The 20237-nt window shown below is 61.9% G+C and overlaps 1 protein-coding gene across 3 annotated transcripts in view; it reads left to right on the top strand.

Moving 5' to 3' along the window:
- GRAMD4 (GRAM domain containing 4) overlaps positions 1 to 20237 on the top strand; it is a 74320-nt gene that overhangs the window by 6168 nt on the left and 47915 nt on the right. For 2 of the 3 annotated variants that reach the window (XR_008664932.1, XM_055329038.1), the window contains exon 1: positions 10115 to 10262. The exons of the other annotated variant lie outside the window; for it this stretch is intronic. Coding sequence is in view for 1 of the 2 variants with exons in the window: in XM_055329038.1 (XP_055185013.1) it covers positions 10159 to 10262 (104 nt within the window). In the remaining variant the exon portion in view is untranslated. Of the gene's footprint in view, positions 1 to 10114; positions 10263 to 20237 lie in introns of those variants that run through there. 3 annotated transcript variants of the gene reach the window in all.

The following is a 20237-nucleotide window of genomic DNA, read 5'->3' as shown; positions in this document are numbered from 1 at the left end:
GTTTGCTTTTCAATAGGCTGTACTTTTAGAACAGTGTTAGATACACAGAAAATCGCACAGATAAGTCAGAGATTTCCACATACTCACCCTGGGGGCCGGTTCTCCTGTTGTTAATGTTTTGTTGGCGGGAAACATTGTTAAAATGGGTGCAGCAGTGTTGTTGACACGTTATAACTCAAGTGGTGGTTTACTCACATGGCTTTAGTTTCAGTCTACAGTCTGTTTTCTACCCCAGGACCCCATCCTCCCAGGATGACCTGCACCTTAGGCCTCTGGAGGCTCCCCGGGCTGGGCTGGTTTCTCAGACTTTCTTGTTTCTGTTGACCCTGACCTGGGGAAGTGTCCGGTGTGCGGTAGGATCCCTCCACTTTAGAATTTATTTAGACAGCAGGAATTCCTCTGCTGGAATTTGGATATTCTCTGGGGGGGGGGGGGAGGGCAGCTTGGGAGGAAGGCCTCAGGTGGGGCGCTCTCCTCATCCCGCCGCTTAGGGTACCTGCTGTCAGCCGGGCTGACCCTGCCGTGTGACCTCGGTCTCGGGGCTGCGGTGTCTACACTGCCCTCTGGAAGGGGGTCCGTGTGTCCGGCCCCACTGTGGGGGGTCGTGCCAGCTCCTCTGGGCAGACTAACCTGTGGGGTCTTCCTCCATCAGCAGGACCCCCGCCGAACTCCACGTTCTGAGTTATTGAGCCCAGGCCCCAGCGTGGCCCCGTCCCGGGCGGTGTGAGCGCGGCCTGCGCCCCGGCCCTGCGGTGGCCCCGGGCCCACCTGCACACGTCCTGCCCCGGCCTTGCGGCCCGCCGCTCCCCCGGGGGCACCCTCCTCCCCCTGGAGCGAGGTCTGGGGCCCCGGGGCCCGGGCGCTGGGTGCACTTGTTGCCTTAGGATTGGTTGCTCTGTATGCTGTCAGCTGGCGGAGCCGGAGACGCACTCGAGGCTTCTAACCGAGCACGTACGCTGTCTCTGCTTCTGTGAGTAACCATCTGTGTCCATGTTAAGTGGAATGTGAGTTCATCCTGATGATACAGTCTGCTCGCTACCACGTGGATCCTTCTGGCCTCCTCTGCTGATCAATAAATTTCTATCCCGCAGCGGGAAACGGGCTCCCCACTTACCATCCATTTCCTTTATTGTTCCTTTCCCGTATGCGTGCAGCGCGGGATCAGGATTGTCACCCGGGCCGTAGGAGGCAGCTTCGTGGGCCCGGGCGCAGCATGCGTGTCCAGTTCCCTTCACTCGGCGGGGCCCCTGGCGTGCGGTCAGAACTGTGGCTGCAGGGGGGGCACCGGGCGTCTCATCTCCGAGAAGGCCTGTGGCCTGCAGGGAGAGGGAATGAGAACCGGGAGCCCCCGGCTGTGCCTGGTCAGCCAGCCCGGCGGGGGTGGGCACAGACTTGGCGTCCCTTTGAAATTTGAAAGCAGGGCTGACTTTGAACACACCCCGGAGGCCTGGTCCCAGCAGCATGAGGAGAGAGGCCGCCAGCAGACTCTTCAGAGCTCAGATGCATCTGGGATGACGAGCCCGGCGGGGCCTGGCTCCTCCTCACCTCTGAACTCACACCTGTGCAGGGGGCAGCCCTGGAAAAGGAAAGCACGCCTCTGCACGTGGTCTGCAGAGCAGCAGCAGGGCCCTGAGACCAGGTTCCCTTCTGGAAAGGACAGAAGTGAGGCTGTGTGTTGGCTTCCATTTTCGTGTGGGGTCTGTCTGTGGCACGTGTGGGTCCCGCTGGCAGGAGAGCGGGGCTTCCGTTGCAGGCGTCTGAGCCAGGCGGGTGCTGGGAGGCAGAGAAGGCGCCCGTGGGTGGGCAGGGACAGGTGCCAAGGTCCCGGGACAGGGGAGGCCTGAGTGCAGCCATGGGTGGGGAGGTTGCTGAGGAGAGGAGCGGCCCCTGGGCAGGCTTGGAAGAAGGCTGGGTGAGTCTCGGAGGAAGGACACTGGGTGAGTACGGCCCCCGTGGGGACTGTCGCACAGAGTGGCGCATGGCTGGGCAGGAGTGCTGTGCCCACCGGGCTGTCTGCACCGTCTCTGTGCTCTTCTCTACGTGGAGGGTTCTGGGTCTGAGAGGAGCTGGTCTTGTTTTCTCACCCTCGGGGAGCTCCCGCCGTGGACCCGAGAGGGCTCCGGCCCACCCACCCAGCCTGCGTCCGGCGCCTGTGTGGGGGCTGCGTGCACATCTGCCTTCTCACCTGTTGATGAGGACCTGCTCTGGGCCGGGCACTGGGCAGCGGTGCCTCATGATGGAGCGCGTGGTGGAGGGGCAACAGGTGGGGGCTGTGGGACAGAGTGCCAGCCCTGGCTGGGCTCAGGGAGACCCTGGAGGGGATGAGACAGGAGGCCACAGGAGCCCACATGGCAGGACAGAAGGGGATTTAGCCTGAGGAGGCGTAAGGGGGACCGCGAGGCCTCCCACTACCATCCTGCCCTCCCCTGGACCAGCTCTGGGGCTGCGTCTGCGGGGTCGGTGTACCAGCATGTGCCTGTCCCTCTGTGGGAGCTGGGCCGGGCCCCGGGCCATGTTGAGGGGTGCTATGGGGTGCATGGCTGGCTGCCTGTGGCCCTACCCCCAGCTGGGCCTCCTCAAAGCTCTTGTCTCCCTGGTCCTGTGGGGTTATCTGTGGAAGCTGGTGGAACTGGCCAGGGGCTCAGTGAGCGGGGGCTTTGTGGGGCTGGGGGTGCTATCGTCTCCAGGTGGCCCTTCCTGGGAGTGAGGCTCTTAGGACCTGATGTGGGACCAGCGGCCACAGTCCTGCTGCCTTTTCCCTGCGTGCCTGGCTCCCCTACGGGGTAGCCCCATTCCAGGTCCTTGCCGTGCCACACCTGCATTGCCCCTTCTTTCTAGGTTGAGGTTTGTGTGTCCCATGCGACAGACACAGGCAGGTTCAGGGGTGATGGTGGCAGAAGTCTGGGATGGCTGGAACTGTTTGGGGGTCACAGGTGCCCGGCCTGGCCACCTGGGGACTTCAGGCCAGGGCAGCGTCTGTCTGCTGGGAGGGGAGCCCTTGCTGCTCCACGGGTGAGCCTGGTGGGACCGTGAAGGGCCTGGCCTCGGCTGTCCTGCCCACGGCAGATGGGGTGGGAGCGGAGGGCTCCCCAGCTCCAGGGCGCTCTGCAGCGGAGACAGGATGCGTGTTGGCGTTGGCCTCCCGCTGAGGAGTTTGGCATTTAAAATTCCCAAGCGACTTGAATGGTGAGAAACACACACAAACCTTTAATATCACTGAACTCAGACTCTCGCTCCCCAAAGAATCAGGCTAACGAACCACCCACAGGGTTCCCACAAAATCCACACTCCGATGGGTGTGCTCTGTGGCATGGGGGGCGTGAACCACCTCACGCCCTGCGTCCGAGAAGCAGAAGCATGAGGTTCCCGTGTGGGCTGGAGCGGGGGGTGCCCGGCTGTCCCGAGCCACGTTGCCCGCTGGTGCTGGGGGGTCTAGGCTGCGCTGTGCGCCCCTTCACAGCCCCTCTGGGCGTGTCCTGGGGTCCTATGCTGGCCTCAGCACCCCGGGTGGGTGTCCAGGGGCTGTAGCCCCTTTCTAGCTCCTTCCAGAGATGAAAGTCAGAGTGCCCACCCAGGGTCTGACAGGGAAGGTGAGGAGGACAGCGCATGTCTTTCCCTCATCAGCGTGCCAGGTGAGCGACCAGGGTGGGCTGGACAGGAAGCCACTCAGCACTTGTGACCGTGTGGGGTGGGGGGAGCGGTCCCTGCTGCCAGGCCCTGCCCTGCCCTGCCCTGTGGGTTGAGCGGATAGCGGGCCTGCTGCACACATCTGGCTCAGAGGGAAGGGGGTACTTTGTTCAACAGCCAGTGCTGAAGAATGCAGGGACATGTGTGAATCACGTCGCAAGTATTCCATGAGGAAGTTGGAAGAAGGTGTAAGCGTCTCTGTGTGTGTGCGTGAGTGTGCACGTGTGGCGGAGTGGGGGTGAGGACAAGGGATAGTGGGAGGGACCCAGAGGTGCAGGACCAGAAGGTAGACCCGAAGGAGGCAGAGGTATGGGTCCCTGGAGCCCAGGCTGCCACACAGTGGGGGCTGCAGATGAGTGACTTCGCAGCTGCTGAGCATGTTTGCTGGAGAGGAAGCGAGCTATGAGTCAACCACCAGAGAGCCCAGAAAGCCCTGGGCATCCAGGCTGGGCAGAGCTGCCAGCGGGATTGTAGTGAGGACAGGGAGGGAAGGTGAGGCAGGAGGGGCCACCCTGCCCCCCATTCCCCCCGCTGCGTAGGCCCTGCCCTGGCAGACTGTCCCAGGGTCACACCCCTGTGGCATGTGGTCTGTGCGGGTCAGGAGGGCGCAGGCAGGTGTCAGCCACAGCTCAGCACCACCACGGGGGTGGGCCCTGGGGGGTGAGCCTCAGCGACCCTGACCAGGGCAAGCGCAGAGGGAGGGAGGCCTGGGACTCCTCAGGGCAGCCTGGCATCAGCACCGCCATCGGACAGGGTGCTGGGGGGAGCACAGGGCCCCTGGGCTCCTCCTGGATGTGCAGGGATGGCACAGCACCGAGGAGGAAGGTGAATGTTGAGGGCTGTGAGGGTTTGGTGAGGCGGGCTTCGTGCGGATGTGTGTGGGGTGGGCCAGGCCATGTGGAGGCTGTGAAGGGGAGACGTGGCCTCTAAGAGCGTTTCTCCTCTGAGAGGCCCCGTGCCTGACCTTGCACAGCCGCACCTGCTGCGTTCGGGCAGTGGGCAGGCTTCAGATGCTCCTGAGGCGGGGAAGCAGGTGTCTGGAGTTAAAATAGCCCTGTCCTCTCCCTGGGATCTTCCGTCGGGTGCTGAGCCCCCCAACACCATCCCACAGCTGGGCTTTTCTCACCCCAAGATGTAGGGGACAGAGAGCCTGGATGTGGCCCAGGCCCGGCGGATGCTGAAGCCTTTCCCTGGGTCACGGCCAAGCCAGGAGGCTGGGGCCGGTGACTGGGCCTCCCCTCTGAAGCAGAGCCCCTGCTGACCCAGGGCAGGGGCTGGACACGCAGCATGGATGAGGGATGTGGGGAGCTCCGCCAGCCTTACTGGTGCTCCAGGGAGGAATCCTTCTGGCCTTGCCCCAGCTCCTTGACCCTCTAGAGGGATGGCTCCCATTTTTGGGGAAACCTTGAGGCCTGTTGGTGGGGGAGCCTTGGATGTTGGGGCCTCACTTCACGTGGCCCAAGCCCGGTCGGCTGCTGGGGGGATGGGCTGGTCGGGGGCCTGGGGAGGGCTGCCTGAGGGTCCCCCAGGGGAGGGTGAGTGGGCAGTTGCTCACCCTGGGAGGAGCTTGCTTCATCATCACTTTGCAGGTGAGTTAAGTCAGGGTTGGAGGGCTCCTGGTAAGTCGCTGAAGCAGCTCTGCTGCCCCCAGGGCCTGTGCCCCACCTGCCACACCTTTGGGTCCATTTAGGGGTTTTACAGGGTTACCCACTTGTGGGCCTTGAATGGACCCTAACCTCTGCTTTCGGGGTGACCCACCCCCTCCATGCATGTGTGTACAAGGGCCCCCCTCACTCTGCATGGACCTTGTTGGGCCTCCCCCCCACTTCCTCTTGTGGAAGCTGGGGTGTCAGATTCCTCCCTGACCCACCTTGCCAGCCCTGAATGGGACCCCCACCGCCACCTGGCCCTCGATGGGAGGGGGTGGGTCTTTCGCACTGGACTGTGAGCTCCTTGAGCGCAGGCTTGGGTCTGGCCCGCGAGAGCTGCAGGGGCAAGGAGACCAGCGCGGGCGCCCTCTGCGGTGACCTCTCTTCCACTCAGAGCCTGGGGTGGGGCAGGGACCTGCAGGAGGGGGCTGCGCAGGGTCTGGCTCCTCCTTGGCGCTGCCCTCAGTGGGCGGTGCCTGGTGTTGGGGTGGAGGCGGGGCCAGGGAGGCATCCGTAATCTGGGTTGTCCCTCCCCCTGGAGCCTGTGTCACAGCCTACTGAGGGGGACCAAGCCTTGCTGGGGGTGGCGCAGGAACCCAAGGAACGAACAGCGGGAAGGCTCGCGGGGAGATGCCGCCCGGTGATGGGAACAGTGATCTGAACCTCCTGGGTGGCCCAGGTTTCAGGCCCACGGTCTCCCCCGGTAATGGCCCCGTTTGAGAGCTGGCGAGCCCAGTGCAGAGAGGTGAGGCATCTCAGGAAAGGTCACACAGCCAGAGAGATGTGAGGCTGGGTGATTCCGGAGGCCACTGTCACCCAGGGCCTTGGTACGTCTGCCTGAACCGGCCTCGGGCCCTGGGCTCCTCGCGGAGGCAGGAGGGATCGGCTCTGGGGTGTGGTCGCTGCAGCCCCAAGTCCCCCAGGAACTGCAGGACACCTTGTCTTCTGGCGGAGAGCCGAGGAGGTACTGGGGGTGGGTGGAGGTGCCCGTCGAGCAGGTGGTGCTCCTGGGGCTGGGGTGCTATCCCCGTGCGTGTGTGAGTGACCCAGGCTGCTGCTGGGTCGGTGGGTGTCTGCTGCTTGCTCATGCCGGGCCTGGCTGGGGCGGTTTGGCTGGGGGAGACGAGGAGGGAACCCCAGGACCACGTCCAGGCCTACTGGCCCGGAGAGAGGCCAGGCGGGCAGGGTCACTCGGAGGGCAGCTGAGGAGCTGCGATTTCTAGTTTAGAGAAACGGCTGGAGCAGCCGGGTGCCCAGATCCCACAGGCCCCGAGGCAGGTAGCCGCGTCCCCCTCTGCCCAGCGGGTGACCGCACAGTCCCGCTCTATCTTAGAGTCTCTGATCCGGGACTTAAAAAAAAAATGAACCTCGCTGCTGCATCCCAACGTGCTCTGTTGGTTTACGAACATTCACCAAATCTGAAGGAGGCCGGTGCTGCCACCCTGTCCTGGGTTACCTGCCCCAGAAAGGCCTGTGTCCCGCCCCTGCGTCTCCAGGCGGCCGTGGCCCGTGGCTGCACAGCGTCTCCGCCACGTGGCCCAGGCCGTTTCGGCATGTTTGATCGGGCGACACGTGTCACCCCGAGTCCACGCTCCCCGGGGCCGGGGCAGGCATGCTCCTGGGGCTGCGGTCCCCCCACCCGCTCACTCAGTTGACTGATCAGCTTCCTTCTTTTCAGTTAGGCAGGTGTGTCTTTTGAATAATTGACTGCTTAGTCGTGTGGTGCAGCGTAGCGAGGTGAGTTGCTGACACGGAGTCGCAGCGGGAAAGCTCCGGGTCACTCACAGCCAGGGACACGTTCTCTCCCGAATCCTTTTCCTGCTCGACTGTGATTGGATGGGGCTGGGGAGGAGCCACACCTGCCACACCTGCAGGCTGAGGCCCCAGGCAGGATTCCCATCGGGGCAGCTCTGAGTTCCCTGAGTTCCAAGCCTGCCCCTCGCCCGTCCCTCTGCTGCGTGAGTCTCAAACATCCTGGAAGTCAAAAGAGCCTATTGTGACCTATTTATAAAGTGTTTCAGAATCACTTACACCAGTGTTTTGTCCTAAATTCTGTATAATTAGGAGATATAAACCCTACTCCATGATTATTTCTGTGCGCTAGCGTAACCTAAATGAGAACTCTCCCCGTGTAGGTTTTGTAAAAAAGAAGCCATTTTAACAAAAACGTAAAAGGAATCGGTATTACCCACACCGTTCCCTCAACGGCTGGAAAGTGGCGCGTCTGTGTAAGTAACCGGGGGACCTTGCTGACGGTTGTCTCATTGGCAGCAGCAGAAAGGTGTGCAGGGCCTTGTGAATCGGGCTGGCCCCCCTGCCCGGCCTCCCCCCTGCCCGGCCACCCCGCTACACCTCCTTGAAGCCAGAGCTTGCGGCGGGGGCTCCTGGATGCCACAGCCTTGGTGTGAGGTGTCGGGACGCAGAGGGGCACTCGTGGCCCTTGTCCCTCAGGGAACGTGGCTCAGGCGCCTGTCGGCTGGGGGCTGCCAGCAGCGCCCTCTTTGTGGTGCACCTGGTGGGGAGGCAGGTGAGGGGCCAGGCTTGCCTTAGGGCCGAGCTCCCGAGGCAGCAAGAGTGGGGCCGGGGAGGCCGGTGGGCTGAGTGTGTCCCCTTCTGGGCCTCAGGGGCGTAGAACCGAGAAGGGCCAGCCCTCGGGTGGCCTGTGCTGCCTCAACTGCGGCTGTGCTCGTGTGGGACCCTCCCGTCTGTTATTTCCAACGTCCCTGGCGCCCTGGGGCTCGCCACCAGAACAGAACCCAAGCCGGGTCCTTGACGGTAATGCCCTGTGACAGGTGTGGTCCCAGCCCGGCCTCAGCTCCCTGCGCCTGAGTTCTTATGTCCCCGCCTAGGCCTTTCTGGGGCCGCCACCGCAGTCTCCTTGCCGCCGCTCATCCCTGGGGCTTGACAGCCGCCCGGGCGCGTCCCTCCTCCCTGCGCCCTCTGTGACCCGATCTTGAAGGACTGGTAGATGTAGTCTGGGCTGGCCGAGAGGGTGCGAGGTGGGCAGGTAGGAGGGCACACAGGTGTGGGGACCAGGTGTGGGGGGGGCAGAGGGGAGGGGCCAGAGCAGGGGTGGGGGGGTAGTGAGGGACTTCTCGGGGGGGCAAGCCCCGGGGAGGGCAGGTTGTCTCCAGGAGTCTCAGGTGTGGAAGTGGCCCAGGACAGGAGACAGGCTCCTGAGGCAGGGAGCAGGTCGGGGCTGGAGATGGAGCCCCCGTGACCCCAGGGGGAGCCTTGGGGCCTGGCCGGGCTGCCATCCGTGAAGCTTGGAGGGAACAGGGTTCTGCGCCCACCCCCGGCCAGCAGCCCGCAGACCAGATGCAGACGGACGCGCCCGGCAGCCTCCCGGGAAGTGAGGCTTCGGGGGGGAACTGAGCCCCTCAGGTACCTGAACAGCCCAGAGGTGGTGTGGGGAAGCTGGCCGCCGGGACGGGGTTTTCATGTGGTTGCCCTGGAGGGGATGCCCCTTCCGACCTCAGTGTCCTGGGCTGTGAATCTGTCTGTACTGAGGGGTTTCCCCACCCTTGGGATCCCCACCTTGAGGCTTTGGGTGAGAGTTGGCTGTGCTTCTGGGAAACTGAGGCAGTGCCCCTAACGTCTGGGTGTGGCGGAGGCGCTGGGGTCCCCGAGTGGAGGACCTGGAGAGGAAAGTGGGCTCAGCCCTCTGCTAGGGTTGGCCCTCCATTGGGGGGGGAGCTTTCCTGCCTTGACACCCCTGCCCCCTCCCTGTCCCCATCCCGCGGCCCACCCTGCCCTGAGGACTGAGTGAGGGTCTCCTGTACCTTTCAGGAGGCTGAGAAACAAGCGCCCAGAGAACCTTTGAGCGGCGCTCCAGAGACAGGTGTCTCTGTCCCACAGGGGTGGGGACCATGGATGAGGTCCACGGCCAGCAGGCGAGCTGGGTCCTCCTGGTCTCCTGTCCTTAAACAGGGTGCTCTTTTTCTCCCTCTGAGCCCTTGATGAGCTCTTCTAGGGAGCTGGAAAGGAGCAGGAGCCAGTCAGGGGCCTCGAGGCGAGTCAGCACGAACCTGCCATCCCTGACAGAGGGCCCGGTCACCCCCAGCTGTCCTTGCTCCAACTGCTGACCCACCATCAAGGTGGATCGACTTGACCCAAAGGCAGTTTGTGGGCGCTGGTAGGATCGTGGTGTTCAGGTGCAGTGCTCCGAGGGGAGGTCAGGGTTTCCTCTGTCGCCTCTCCCTGGACTGGCCGGGAGGACACGGACTAGGGGCCCAGCTCCCCGCAGACAGACCCGGGCTTGGAGTCTTACCGGTGAGGTGGCCCCGGTGAGGTCAGAGCCAGCAGTTTGTGCAGGCGTGAATGTGGTTGACAGGAGCCACACAGGGCAGTGTTTGCTGCGGGGTCACCTATGTGACAGGCTCAGGGACTCTGTGGGTGGAGCCCGGGCTCCCAGGGCTCAGGCGGGTGTGCTGTGTGTGGAGGGGGCTGCCTGCCGAGGGTCTTTGTCTTCTCGGAGAGCCACTTGATGGGACCTTGTTTCCTGCAGTTTGGGGGTCAGGCCTGAGCAGGTGGCCCTCTGTCATCCCCCTGGTCTTTCCCACTTGGGCCTCCACGTTGCAGAGTCTCGAGGCTGTAGGATGGACTCAGCTGCCATCCCCAGGCTGGATGGGAAACCACCCTTCTCGGCTGTGCCAACCTGTCAGTCTGGTTAAGCCAGGTCTCCCCGCCTGCTTTTGGCGTCCTGTGCCCTCCCCTGGGAATCCACTGCCAGACCTTTGGACCCCTTGGCGGGGACGGGCTCTGGGAAGTGGTGCCCGTGGGTGGACGGGGCAGCATCCCCGTGGCCGTGCCGGGTGTGGACATGCGGTGTGGGTGCCGGCAGGAGGCGGCCGCAGAGCCCAGCCGGGGCAGAGACGCGGTGCCGGGTCCCAGGAGCCCTGCGGCCTGTGGGAATGAGATGATGCGGTGAGCTGGGCCCTTCCTTGGAGCTGGGGGACTCGCTTCAGGATGTGTCGCTCACGTTGTAGGGGGTGTGCCTGCAGCGTTTCAGTGAGGACAGAAACGCGGCCTGTTTGAGGGCAGGTTTGCAGGCACGGTAGGTTTTTATCCACCCTCTGCTCCCACACGTTCCCTTCCAGGTGCGGAAATGGCACGTTCTGATTAGTTGTGTTGTTTTAGCCAATTAAGGATTTGGCAGTGGGCCTTTCTTTGGTTCAACTAGAATGGAAATTCAAGGGGGGTGTTTTGGGCCTCTTCTGCTCTGGAATGTGGCCATTGGAAGCTGGATGGGTGGTCGTCTCGCTCCTTGGCTCTGGCCGCCTGAGGATCCTGGTTGCAGAAGGTGCAGGACATCCCGCCGGGACCCTTCAAGTGGCTCCCTCCCCAACTTGGAGAGACAGTTGCTGGGCTGATTTGCTGGATTCTGGCCCCTTTAGGGTCTGGTTGGCTGAGTTGTGGGGGCCTGCCTGGGGTGGGGGCCCCCCAAGGTCAGCCGGGGACACAGGGGCTGTGGCCCAGCGGTGAGTTCTGCTGAGGGGCAGGTGCTGCTGATACTAGAGGGGGAGAGACACCAGAGCTGCTGCTGAGCGCTGGCCCCTCATCAGCTGGGCGGAGCAGTGGGCAGGCACAGGATCCATGGGAGAGGGACAGGAGTGGTGGGTGGGGACAGGATCCATGGCGGGGGACAGGAGCAGTGGGCAGGGACAGGATCCGTGGGGTGGGGGGGGACAGGAGCAGTGGGTGGGGGACAGGATCTGTGGGGTGGGGGACTGGGGGACAGGAGCGTTGGGCAGAGACAGGACCTGTAGGCAGGGGACAGGATCCATGGGGTGGGGGACAGGAGCAGTGGGGCACAGGAGCAGTGGGGTGGGGGACAGGAGCGGTGGATGGGGACAGGATCCGTGGGGTGGGGGACAGGAGCGGTGGGTGGGAACAGGATCCGTGGGGTGGGGGACAGGAGCGGTGGGTGGGGACAGGATCCGTGGGGTGGGGGACAGGAGCGGTGGGTGGAGACAGGATCCGTGGGGTGGGGGACAGGAGCAGTGGGGTGGGGGGCAGGATCTGTGGGGTGGGGGACAGGGTCCGTGGGGTGGGGGACAGGAGCGGTGGGTGGGGACAGGATCCGTGGGGTGGGGGACAGGAGCGGTGGGTGGGGACAGGATCCGTGGGGTGGGGGACAGGAGCGGTGGGTGGGGGACAGGATCCGTGGGGTGGGGGACAGGAGCAGTGGGGTGGGGGGCAGGATCTGTGGGGTGGGGGACAGGGTCCGTGGGGTGGTGGACAGGAGCGGTGTGTGGGGACAGGATCCATGGGGTGGGGAACAGGAGCGGTGGGTGGGGACAGGATCCATGGGGTGAGGGAGGATAGGAGCGGTGGGTGGGGACAGGAGTGCAGGGGTGCCCAGGGGAAGGCGAGCAGCCTCTCTCCCCCCAAGGGCCGGAATGTGCTGTGCCCCAGGGTCTGGGGAGCTGGGGTCTGGGGAGCTGACTGTCACAGAGCTAGGGTGGGGACAGAGCTGACTGCCGTGTGGGGTGACTGAGGGAGAATCCCTGGCACAGGGCGGGTCAGGTTTTAGAACCTGGGTCACCGGCTCGAGTCCTGGCCTGTGTGTGTCGTGATGGAGTGTAGGGACGGCCGTTGGCTTTTCTTTCTTTTTTTTTTTTAAACATTTTTTAAAATTTTTATTTATTTATGATAGTCACAGAGAGAGAGAGAGAGAGAGAGAGGCAGAGACACAGGCAGAGGGAGAAGCAGGCTCCATGCACCGGGAGCCCGACCTGGGATTCGATCCCGGGTCTCCAGGATCGCGCCCTGGGCCAAAGGCAGGCGCCAAACCGCTGCGCCACCCAGGGATCCCCCGTTGGCTTTTCAGAGTCTGAGCCATGAGTTTCATGGTCGTGCTCCTGGGGATTGATTTTTCCCACCCCCGCCGTGTCCCCTGGGTTCTCCGTGGAAGGACATGAGCCCCGTTTGACAGCTTCCGCCGCGGGGGTCCTGGCAGGAGCGAAGGCGAAGGCGAGGTGTGGGTTTTAATCACTTGGCAGAGCGACCTCTTGGGGGGGATTGTGGAGAGCCCGGCTGCCCCAGCGCCGCCTTCCCGGGGAGCTGCGAGGAGGGGCGCCCCGGGGGAGCACCCAGCGCCCATCCCGTCTGACCCTAAAGGCCCCGGGAAGTTGCTGGTGGCAGAACTGTTGAGGGGCCCCCAGAGAGGGGCCCTTCAGCCCCACAGCGTTTCTTCTCTGGCCCCCAGGATGCGCGGTCCTCTGCCTGGCTTCTCACGGCCGTGATGCTGGGGTCTCCGGGGCGCACCCGCCAGCTCGTGAGCCACCCACAGGTGTCACCCGGTCCTCGTCTCCCAGTGCGGGGTGTGAGGTCACTGTGGAGTGTGTCCGTCACGTGCAGGGTCGCCTTGTCCACTGCGGGCTTGCAGATGCATGGGGGCCTTTGCCGCTCGGGGCGGAGCTGCTGGCCGGGGTGCTCACACCTGTGTCCCTGCTTCCCCTTCAACCTCTTTCTTTCCTTCCCTGTCCCCGCTCCCTTCTGCTCCACCTGCGTTCACAGGCAGGCTGTCCCCGGGGGGCAGCCCATGTGTGCTCCGGAGCCGTGGTCTGGTTGCCAAAAGCGCTTTCATTTGCCTGCTGGGCTGCAGTCTGCGTGGGGCAGGGTGTTGAGACCCACAGGGGTGGGCTGGTATGCGCATGCTCACCCAGATGCCCCAGGGCGTGGGGTGGGGGTGGGTGGGCTTGGACCGAGGAACCCTTGGGGGAGGACGTCAGGGAGGGCTTCCTGGAGGAGGAGGCTTCTGTGGCCCCTGAAAGTGCATGGTACCCAGAGACAGGAAGGATGCTTGTAAACATGGGGTGGGGGAAGGTTGTGTGCTTGGGACCGCCTCCAGCCTGAACCCCAAGGGGTGAGGGACAAGGGGAGAGGTGTAGCTGCGGGCCTGGCCAGGGACAGGGCTTGCCTCCATCTCACCCCCGGCTCTGGGCTCAGTCTGTGTCCCTGAGAGGAGGGCATTCTCTCCTGCCCCTCGAGGTTCCTCTTGGACCCGTGGTGACCCCAGCACGCGGTGCCCAGGCCCTGCCCCCCTCTCACAGCCCCCCGTCCCCCAGGCCTGCTGCGCCCCCGCCCTGGTCCACTCCAATGGTGCCTGTGGACACAGCTTCTGGAGGGGGCAGTGGCGTCGGGGGCCCACTGGCCTGTCCCCGCATCCCTTCTCCGGGGTCACTGGGGAGGCCGTCTGGTCTCAGAACCTTTTATAATCTTTGGTTAATGAGGTCACCGGAAGGCCCTTGTTTGTGTGGGTTGGATTACAAAGTAAAACTAAGACACTTAAGAGTATTTATTAAGTTGTGAAAAACTGCCAACTAGAAGCCCATCACAGGTATATGTAAATGGCATGGTTTTATTTAAATTAAAAAAAAAATCACCATCCCCTGCCTCCTGCCAAAAAAGAAATTAGTGAGGGAGCAGCGCTGGCAGCTGCAGGCCCAGGGGCTGTGACGGGGCACAGCAAGGTCACCAGTGCGCCCGTCCCCTGTGGCGTGACAGCGAGCGTGGGAAACCACTGGACGCCTTAGTTTGGATCTTGTGGGTCCCCCTGAGGGGTTCCTGGGCCACACCCTGAGAATTGCTGGCTTGGCCTCAGGAGAGATTTCCCTGAAGTGGTGAATGAAGGTCCTTCTCACTTTTTTGGTTTTATTTAAAATCCTTATCTTTTATTTAAAACGTTTAGTTTTGGGACTCCCGGGTGGCTCAGTGGTTGAGCCTCTGCCTTCAGCCCAGGGCATGATCCTGGAGTCCCGGGATCAAGTCCCATGTCGGGCTCCCTGCATGGAGCCTGCTTCTCCCTCTGCCTGTGTCTCTGCCTCTCTCTCTGTGTTTCATGAATAAATAAATAAATTCTAAAAATAAATAAATAAATAAAATAAAACATTTAGTTTTGAAACTTAGTTTGCTGTGGAACAGTCAGCAGGTTCAGGATTCAGGAGAGGCTGAAGCTTGGGATGGGACTCCAGGGCCCTTTCCCCTCCCCCTCCTTCCTCCCTCCTCTCCTCCCTCCCCACTCTTCCCCTCCTTGCCTCCCCCTGCCCTGACTCCCTTCCCCTCCCCCTTCCTCCCCCTCCTCCCTTCCCCCCTTCTTCCTGGTGCCCCAGGGCTGCTGGCTTGCACACTGACAGGCTGCAAGTTCTGCAGCAGGGTGTGTGTGGGGAGGGTCCTCACTTCTCATTCAGACCCTGGGGGCCCCCATCTGCAGCTGCCCCCACGGGTGGACACGAGCCTCTTCTTGCTGTTACAAAAACAACACGGCAGTGAAATGACCTGCCCGCGCATCGTTTTGCAAGTGTGAGAGGTTCCTGGAAATGAAATTGTACCGTTACTGGATGTTGCAAAATAGCCCCGTGCACCCTCTCCAAGCAGGGGACCCTGCTCCCTTGTCCTCACGCCCACGTGCTGCGTGTTTGTTTGTCGGTCTGTTAGGGAAAAGGGTTTCTCAATGAATCTTGATCTGATTTTGTCTTTATAAGTGAAGATTAATGGTCTTTCCATATGTTTTTAAGAACTGTTTGTTTGCCTTTTCTGGGAGCTGTCTGCATCTTTTGCCTGTTTTTCTACTGGGCTGTTTATGAACGTCAGACAAATTAATCCTTCGTATTACGTGCTGCAAACATTTTTTCCTAGATTATCATTTGTTTGACTCCTGACGGAGGTTATTGCCTTGCAGGAATGTGTTTTGAATGTGATCTGTGTTCTTGCCGTGCTTCATGCCTGGCTTGGGAAGGCCCGGCCCAGTCCCGGGGTCCCGGATGCTCTCCTCTGGCCCCCGGGCTGCTTCCACTGTTCTCTGGGGAAGGTGTGAGGTGCGGCTCCAACACCCCCTTGTTCCGCACCACTACCCGGATATCCCCAGTGTGTCTCTTCCCCTCTGATGGGAAAAGCCATTTTGATCCCAGTGGGGCCTGGGTCTGGGTCTGGGTCGGCTTCAGTACATTCTGGTTTGTTCTGCAGCCCCGCTGCCTGTTCACACGCTGTCCCCACGCACGCAGAACGGCCGTGGCTGTGGCATGTTCTGTTACCTGGTGGGGGTCACTCCTCATCACTCTTGATTTCCAGAATTTTCCAAGTTATTTGGCTTATTTACTTTTTCTTAGAAACCTTAGATTTAGTGTGTTTTGCTTTCTCTAAAATCTTTTTATATTTTTTTAGGGGAATCACATTAGATTTATTGATTATCTTAGGGACTTTGCTCAGGGTGTCTCTCCTTGTGTGTTTGTATATAATCACGTTGGGATATACATAATATATATATATATATATAACAGGCCATATAGATGTGATAAGGCTTATAAAACAGCCTTCTGACCATCGTTGAGTGTACAGCTTGGTGGTGTTAGGTACGTTTCTCTTGTGCGTGACCATCCATCTCTGGAACTGTATGGAACTCCGTCTGCATGGATGACTACTGACTCTCCATCCCCTTCCTCCCACCTCTGGCGCCCACCATCTATTCTGTGCCTGCGCTGTGACTCCTGGGGACCGTAGAAGTGGACTGGCCATGAGCGGTATCCTCACGGTCCAAGCGTGTGGTAGCAGGTGTCAGGATGCCCATCGTTCTGGAGGCTGAATGATACTCCATTGTACGTATAGGCCACATTTTGTTCATCCATCCATCCATCCATCCATCCATCCATCCACCCACCCACCTAGCCATCCATATCTCTTTGAGCCCGAGGTGCCTCCCCAGAAGTGGGATTGCTGAGTCCTCTGGAAGTCTGGTGTTTATTTTCTGGCTCTGGTGCTGGAAATCGGGCCAAGTGTTTACTTGGGAATCTGGTGAAGGCACAGCCCTGAGCCTGGTGGCCTGGTTCCCCAGCCAGGGGGACAGGGCAGCCGTGACGGGGCTTCCACCCAGGCATGGCTGCGAGCCCCTCTGAACCTCAGTGTCCACCCCTGTGTGGAAGGGGGACCCCAGAAACACAGCACCTGATGTTTAAGAAATCCCTAGTGCTGGCCTGGCCCCGAGATGAGGAGTGCAGGAGCCAGGACTCCAGCCTCCCAGAGGTCGGCAGGTGGGGACGGAGGGGGAGGCGGGAAGGCGGGAAGCCCATGGGCCCACGTCCGTGTGGCTCTCAGTGCAGCAGCTACAGGCAGAGACTCCCTGGGAGCTCCTCTGCCCGAGTCCCCTCCCCCGAATCCGCTTCCCACGCCCCCCCATTTCCTTTGCCTGTCTTGCCGTGAGGCCCAGTGCTGCCTTTCCCCGGGGTGTCTTCCTCTGCAGCCCGAGGCGGGCTCCTGCAGCTCTGAGTGGCCTTCCCTGGCCCGTGGCACCCAGTGCCCCAGTCCCCGGCTCCTCTTTCCGTGGTTAGGAAGCACCCGACGGGTCGCTGTGCCCCTCTGCATTCCCGCACCCACTGCATCTGGTACGTAGTAGGTGCTCATTAAACAGCCGTGTGACCGACTCGCTCGTCACTGTGACTCCTGAGAGCCTGGCGTGTGACCTGCTCCCTGGCCTCGGTAGCGCCTGCCCACGACCCCTGCGGCACGGGTCCCCAGGGCAGCGTGCTGCAGCCAACGCACAGCTGGCTTGTGTGGCCTGCAGAGCCCACCTGCCGCCAGGCCAGCCTGAGGAAAGACCTCACCGTGGCAGCCACCCTGGAGCTGGCGGTTATCCGGGCGCCGGACGAGCTGTGTGGCACAGGCCTGTGGCGGGAGGGCTGCTGCAGGCTTGTGCCAGCCTGGGCCGCATTCCTTTCTTGCCTGCTGGGCAGGAAGTGTGGGGTCTGCCTCTCCTCCCCGTGTGGCTGTGCCGCCTAAACAGGGAAAACCTCTTGTGGCCTGCGGTGCTTGACACCTCGCAGAGGGCCCATAAATATCCCAGGGCCTGGTCTGCAGGGGAGTGGCCTGGGGGAGCCCCGGGCTAGGCTGGGCAGAGAGAAATCTGGGAAAACAAGGTTGCCTCGGGCAGGTGGTTTGGAGAAACACAAAAGCCCTTCTCACCTCGGGGCATTGAAAGCTGTGTTTACCTTGGTGCTGGATTTGCCTGGGGACCCAGAAGGTCTTTCAAGTGCACCTCACCCACCTTTTCCTGACAGGCTAGAAGCAGGTGATGTCCAGGGGAGGGCCAGGTGACCAGGTGACCAGGTGATGGGCAGGTGACTAGGTGACGGCCAGGTGACCAGGTGACGGCTGTGCTGGGTCTGGAGTGGTGGAGCCGAGTGCTCTGGGGAGGGGGCAGTCAGAGGTGGTGCTTGGAGAGCCTTCGTGGGGGAGGGGGCAGTGCACAGCCATGTAGCATGGATTGGGGTGTGCAGGCGGGAGGCAGCGCCCAGGGCCAGCTCCTGTGTCACGAGGGCTTTCTCATTGTGCTGCTTTGTCATTGCAGAGCAAAGGGCAGTGCCCTGAGACCCGAGGGGTGGCCTTCGAGGTGGGCAGTGCCTTCCACGGGGGGGGGGCTGTTCACAGCTGGCTCTCCTTCTGGCTTCCCTGCCTCGGACACGAGATGAGGGATGTGGGGAGGGGCCCCTGGCACACGGCCTGGGTGGATGGAGTCGTGCGGGATTCCCCCACCGAGATCCTTCGGCCCCAGGGAGCCTAGACACTGTCCGGGCTGCCCTAGCCTCGCCCTGGGTGACACCTGCAGCCCCTCACCCTGTCCCTAAGATGGGATGGTAGTGAGGCCCACGCACGGGTGTGATGCTCAGGCTACTGGTGGGGGGGTGACCCCAGTGCTTAGCGAGGGCACAGGTTCCCCGTTAGTGTACCATGACCTTTCAGAGCATTCTTGTCCCACTGAGCATCTGTCACCATAGGACTAGGGGCAGCAGAGCATGGCCCACAGGCCCAACCTACCCCTGCCACCTGCTTCTGTAAATAATGTTTTAGCGGCCACACCCATTTTGTGGTACGGCAGCGTTGACACGTTGGGACAGGCCATGTCCCCGCCAAGCCCCTTGCAGAACAGGCTCGCCTGGCCCCGCACGTTGTCTGTCACCGTATCTTTTTTTTTTTAATTTTTATTTATTTATTTATGAGAGACACAGAGAGGCAGAGACACAGGCAGAGAGAGAAGCAGGCTCCCTGCGGGGAGCCCAATGTGGGACTCGATCCCAGAATCCCGGGGTCACGCCCAGAGCCGAAGGCAGATGCTCAACCGCTGAGCCACCCGGGTGTCCCTCTGTTGCCGTATCTCGATGGCGAGCCACGTTTGCAGCACAGGCTATTTTCAGACAGCTGCGAGCCACGCCCCTTGCTGCTTTCAGGAACTTGGGCCAGGGCCATGGCAGGAAGTCATGCCTAGCGCCCGGAATTTGGAAGGTGTTTCCTACCAGCTGTCTCATTGGCTGGATCTTCCCAGGTCCTGGTTGCGAAGAGCGATGGAGACAAATTGAAATGAGCTTGCTTATTTTATTTGCTTATGTGACACTGAGGTGTTTGTGTACCTGCTCCTAAGTGTTGGGCTTTCTTGCTGGCTTCGTTTTGTTTAAATAAACATCCATGTGCCCCTCCGCCAGGCTTCCTGCTCCATCTCCTCGGCAGAGGGGCCTGTGAGCTGTCACACGGTGGGGGTGGTATTAATAGAGGCATGTGCTGGGGAGGGTAGGATGGCTGAGTCTGTGTGAGGTTAGGGCAAGCACAGGCTCTGGAGTCCAGCGAGGTTGGCCTCTGTTTCTGATGTGCCACTTCCCTCTTTTGCTGCTTCCCTGAGCCTCAGTGTCCCCTTCCGTCAGTTGGTGTAACAGGACTTCTTCCTTCTCAGCATTGTGACTGGGACATATGGCACCTGGGATGGGGGAACTTGTCTGTCCCGGCTGAGATCTGGGGCCCTGCACAGGTTTTGGGGTGCACAGGAGGCCCGGAGCCAGTGAAAGCACGGTGCCGGGGTTTGTCCTCCCCAGGTCGGGGCCCTGTGAACTCTCCACAGCAGGGGCGGCCAGCCCACCCTGGGCTTCCACTCCGGGTCCTATGTGACATGTGTCTGGGCTGAGGCCCAGATGCCTGGAGGCGGGTCCTCAGGTGGGCCCAGCTCACACCTGTGCCGGGTGCTGGGTGCGGCTCTTTAGGAGCAGGAGGGCTGGGCTTGCCCCGGGGGGGCCTGCCTCCATAGCCCCGCTGTTGATCCCTGGGGCGGGTCGCCAGCTGGGGTCAGAGGGCATGGCCTGGTGGCGGCGAGTGGTGGGCTGAGCCTTGGCGATGGGGCGCTGGCTGGGGTTGCACCCTGTCTGAGCTGCCCACCCCAGGCTCCGGCCTGCCTCATCCCTCGGTGAGTCGGGCCCTGTGGTCCTTGCTTCCCCTGCCTGCCGGCCTTTCCTGCCTGTGGGGGGTTGGAAGCTGCTCATGGCTGTTGTTTGGGGTGGGGGCTCCGGTGTCCTGGACCCTCCTGCCTTGGCTTCTCCCATCAATCAAGCAGCAGCATCACCACAGGTGAAATGACAGCAGTGCAGGGTTAGTGATATTTGTGAAATGTGGTTTTGGAAAAGTAGGATCTGGGGTTCGGCCTCCTTGCTGCTGCTCACCAGGCGGGATCCTTCCACGCATGACCGGATATGATCCCCAGCAGCCCTCCGGGGAGGGACTTTCAGAACCAGAGGCCGGGCGCAGGGGACGGCGGGGAACCCACCCAAGGTCACACAGCATCGCGGGTGGCGTCCTGCCCTGGGCTCTCGGGCTGCATAGACGGTGGGAACCGCCCCCCTCGACTGCGCCCCCTCAGCTGTGGTCGGTGTGATGGATGATCGTGCCTCAGGACGCCCGAGGGAGGGTGACCTCATGGAGAGGGGGAGCAGTTTGGCTGGCCAGGCAGGTGGTGCTGCACCGGAGGTGGGAAGAGTGGGGTGGCCACCCGGTGGCTGGGAGTGCCTTGGACAGCAGGAACCAGCTGGCGGGGTCCCGGGCCCTGGGGGGTCTGGGTACTTCCTCTGGGGACCCGAGGGGACTGCAGTG

Source organism: Nyctereutes procyonoides, unplaced genomic scaffold (assembly GCF_905146905.1).
Source record: "Nyctereutes procyonoides isolate TBG_1078 unplaced genomic scaffold, NYPRO_anot_genome, whole genome shotgun sequence".
Lineage (NCBI taxonomy): Eukaryota > Metazoa > Chordata > Mammalia > Carnivora > Canidae > Nyctereutes > Nyctereutes procyonoides.
This window is presented reverse-complemented; position numbering and strand designations above follow the sequence as displayed.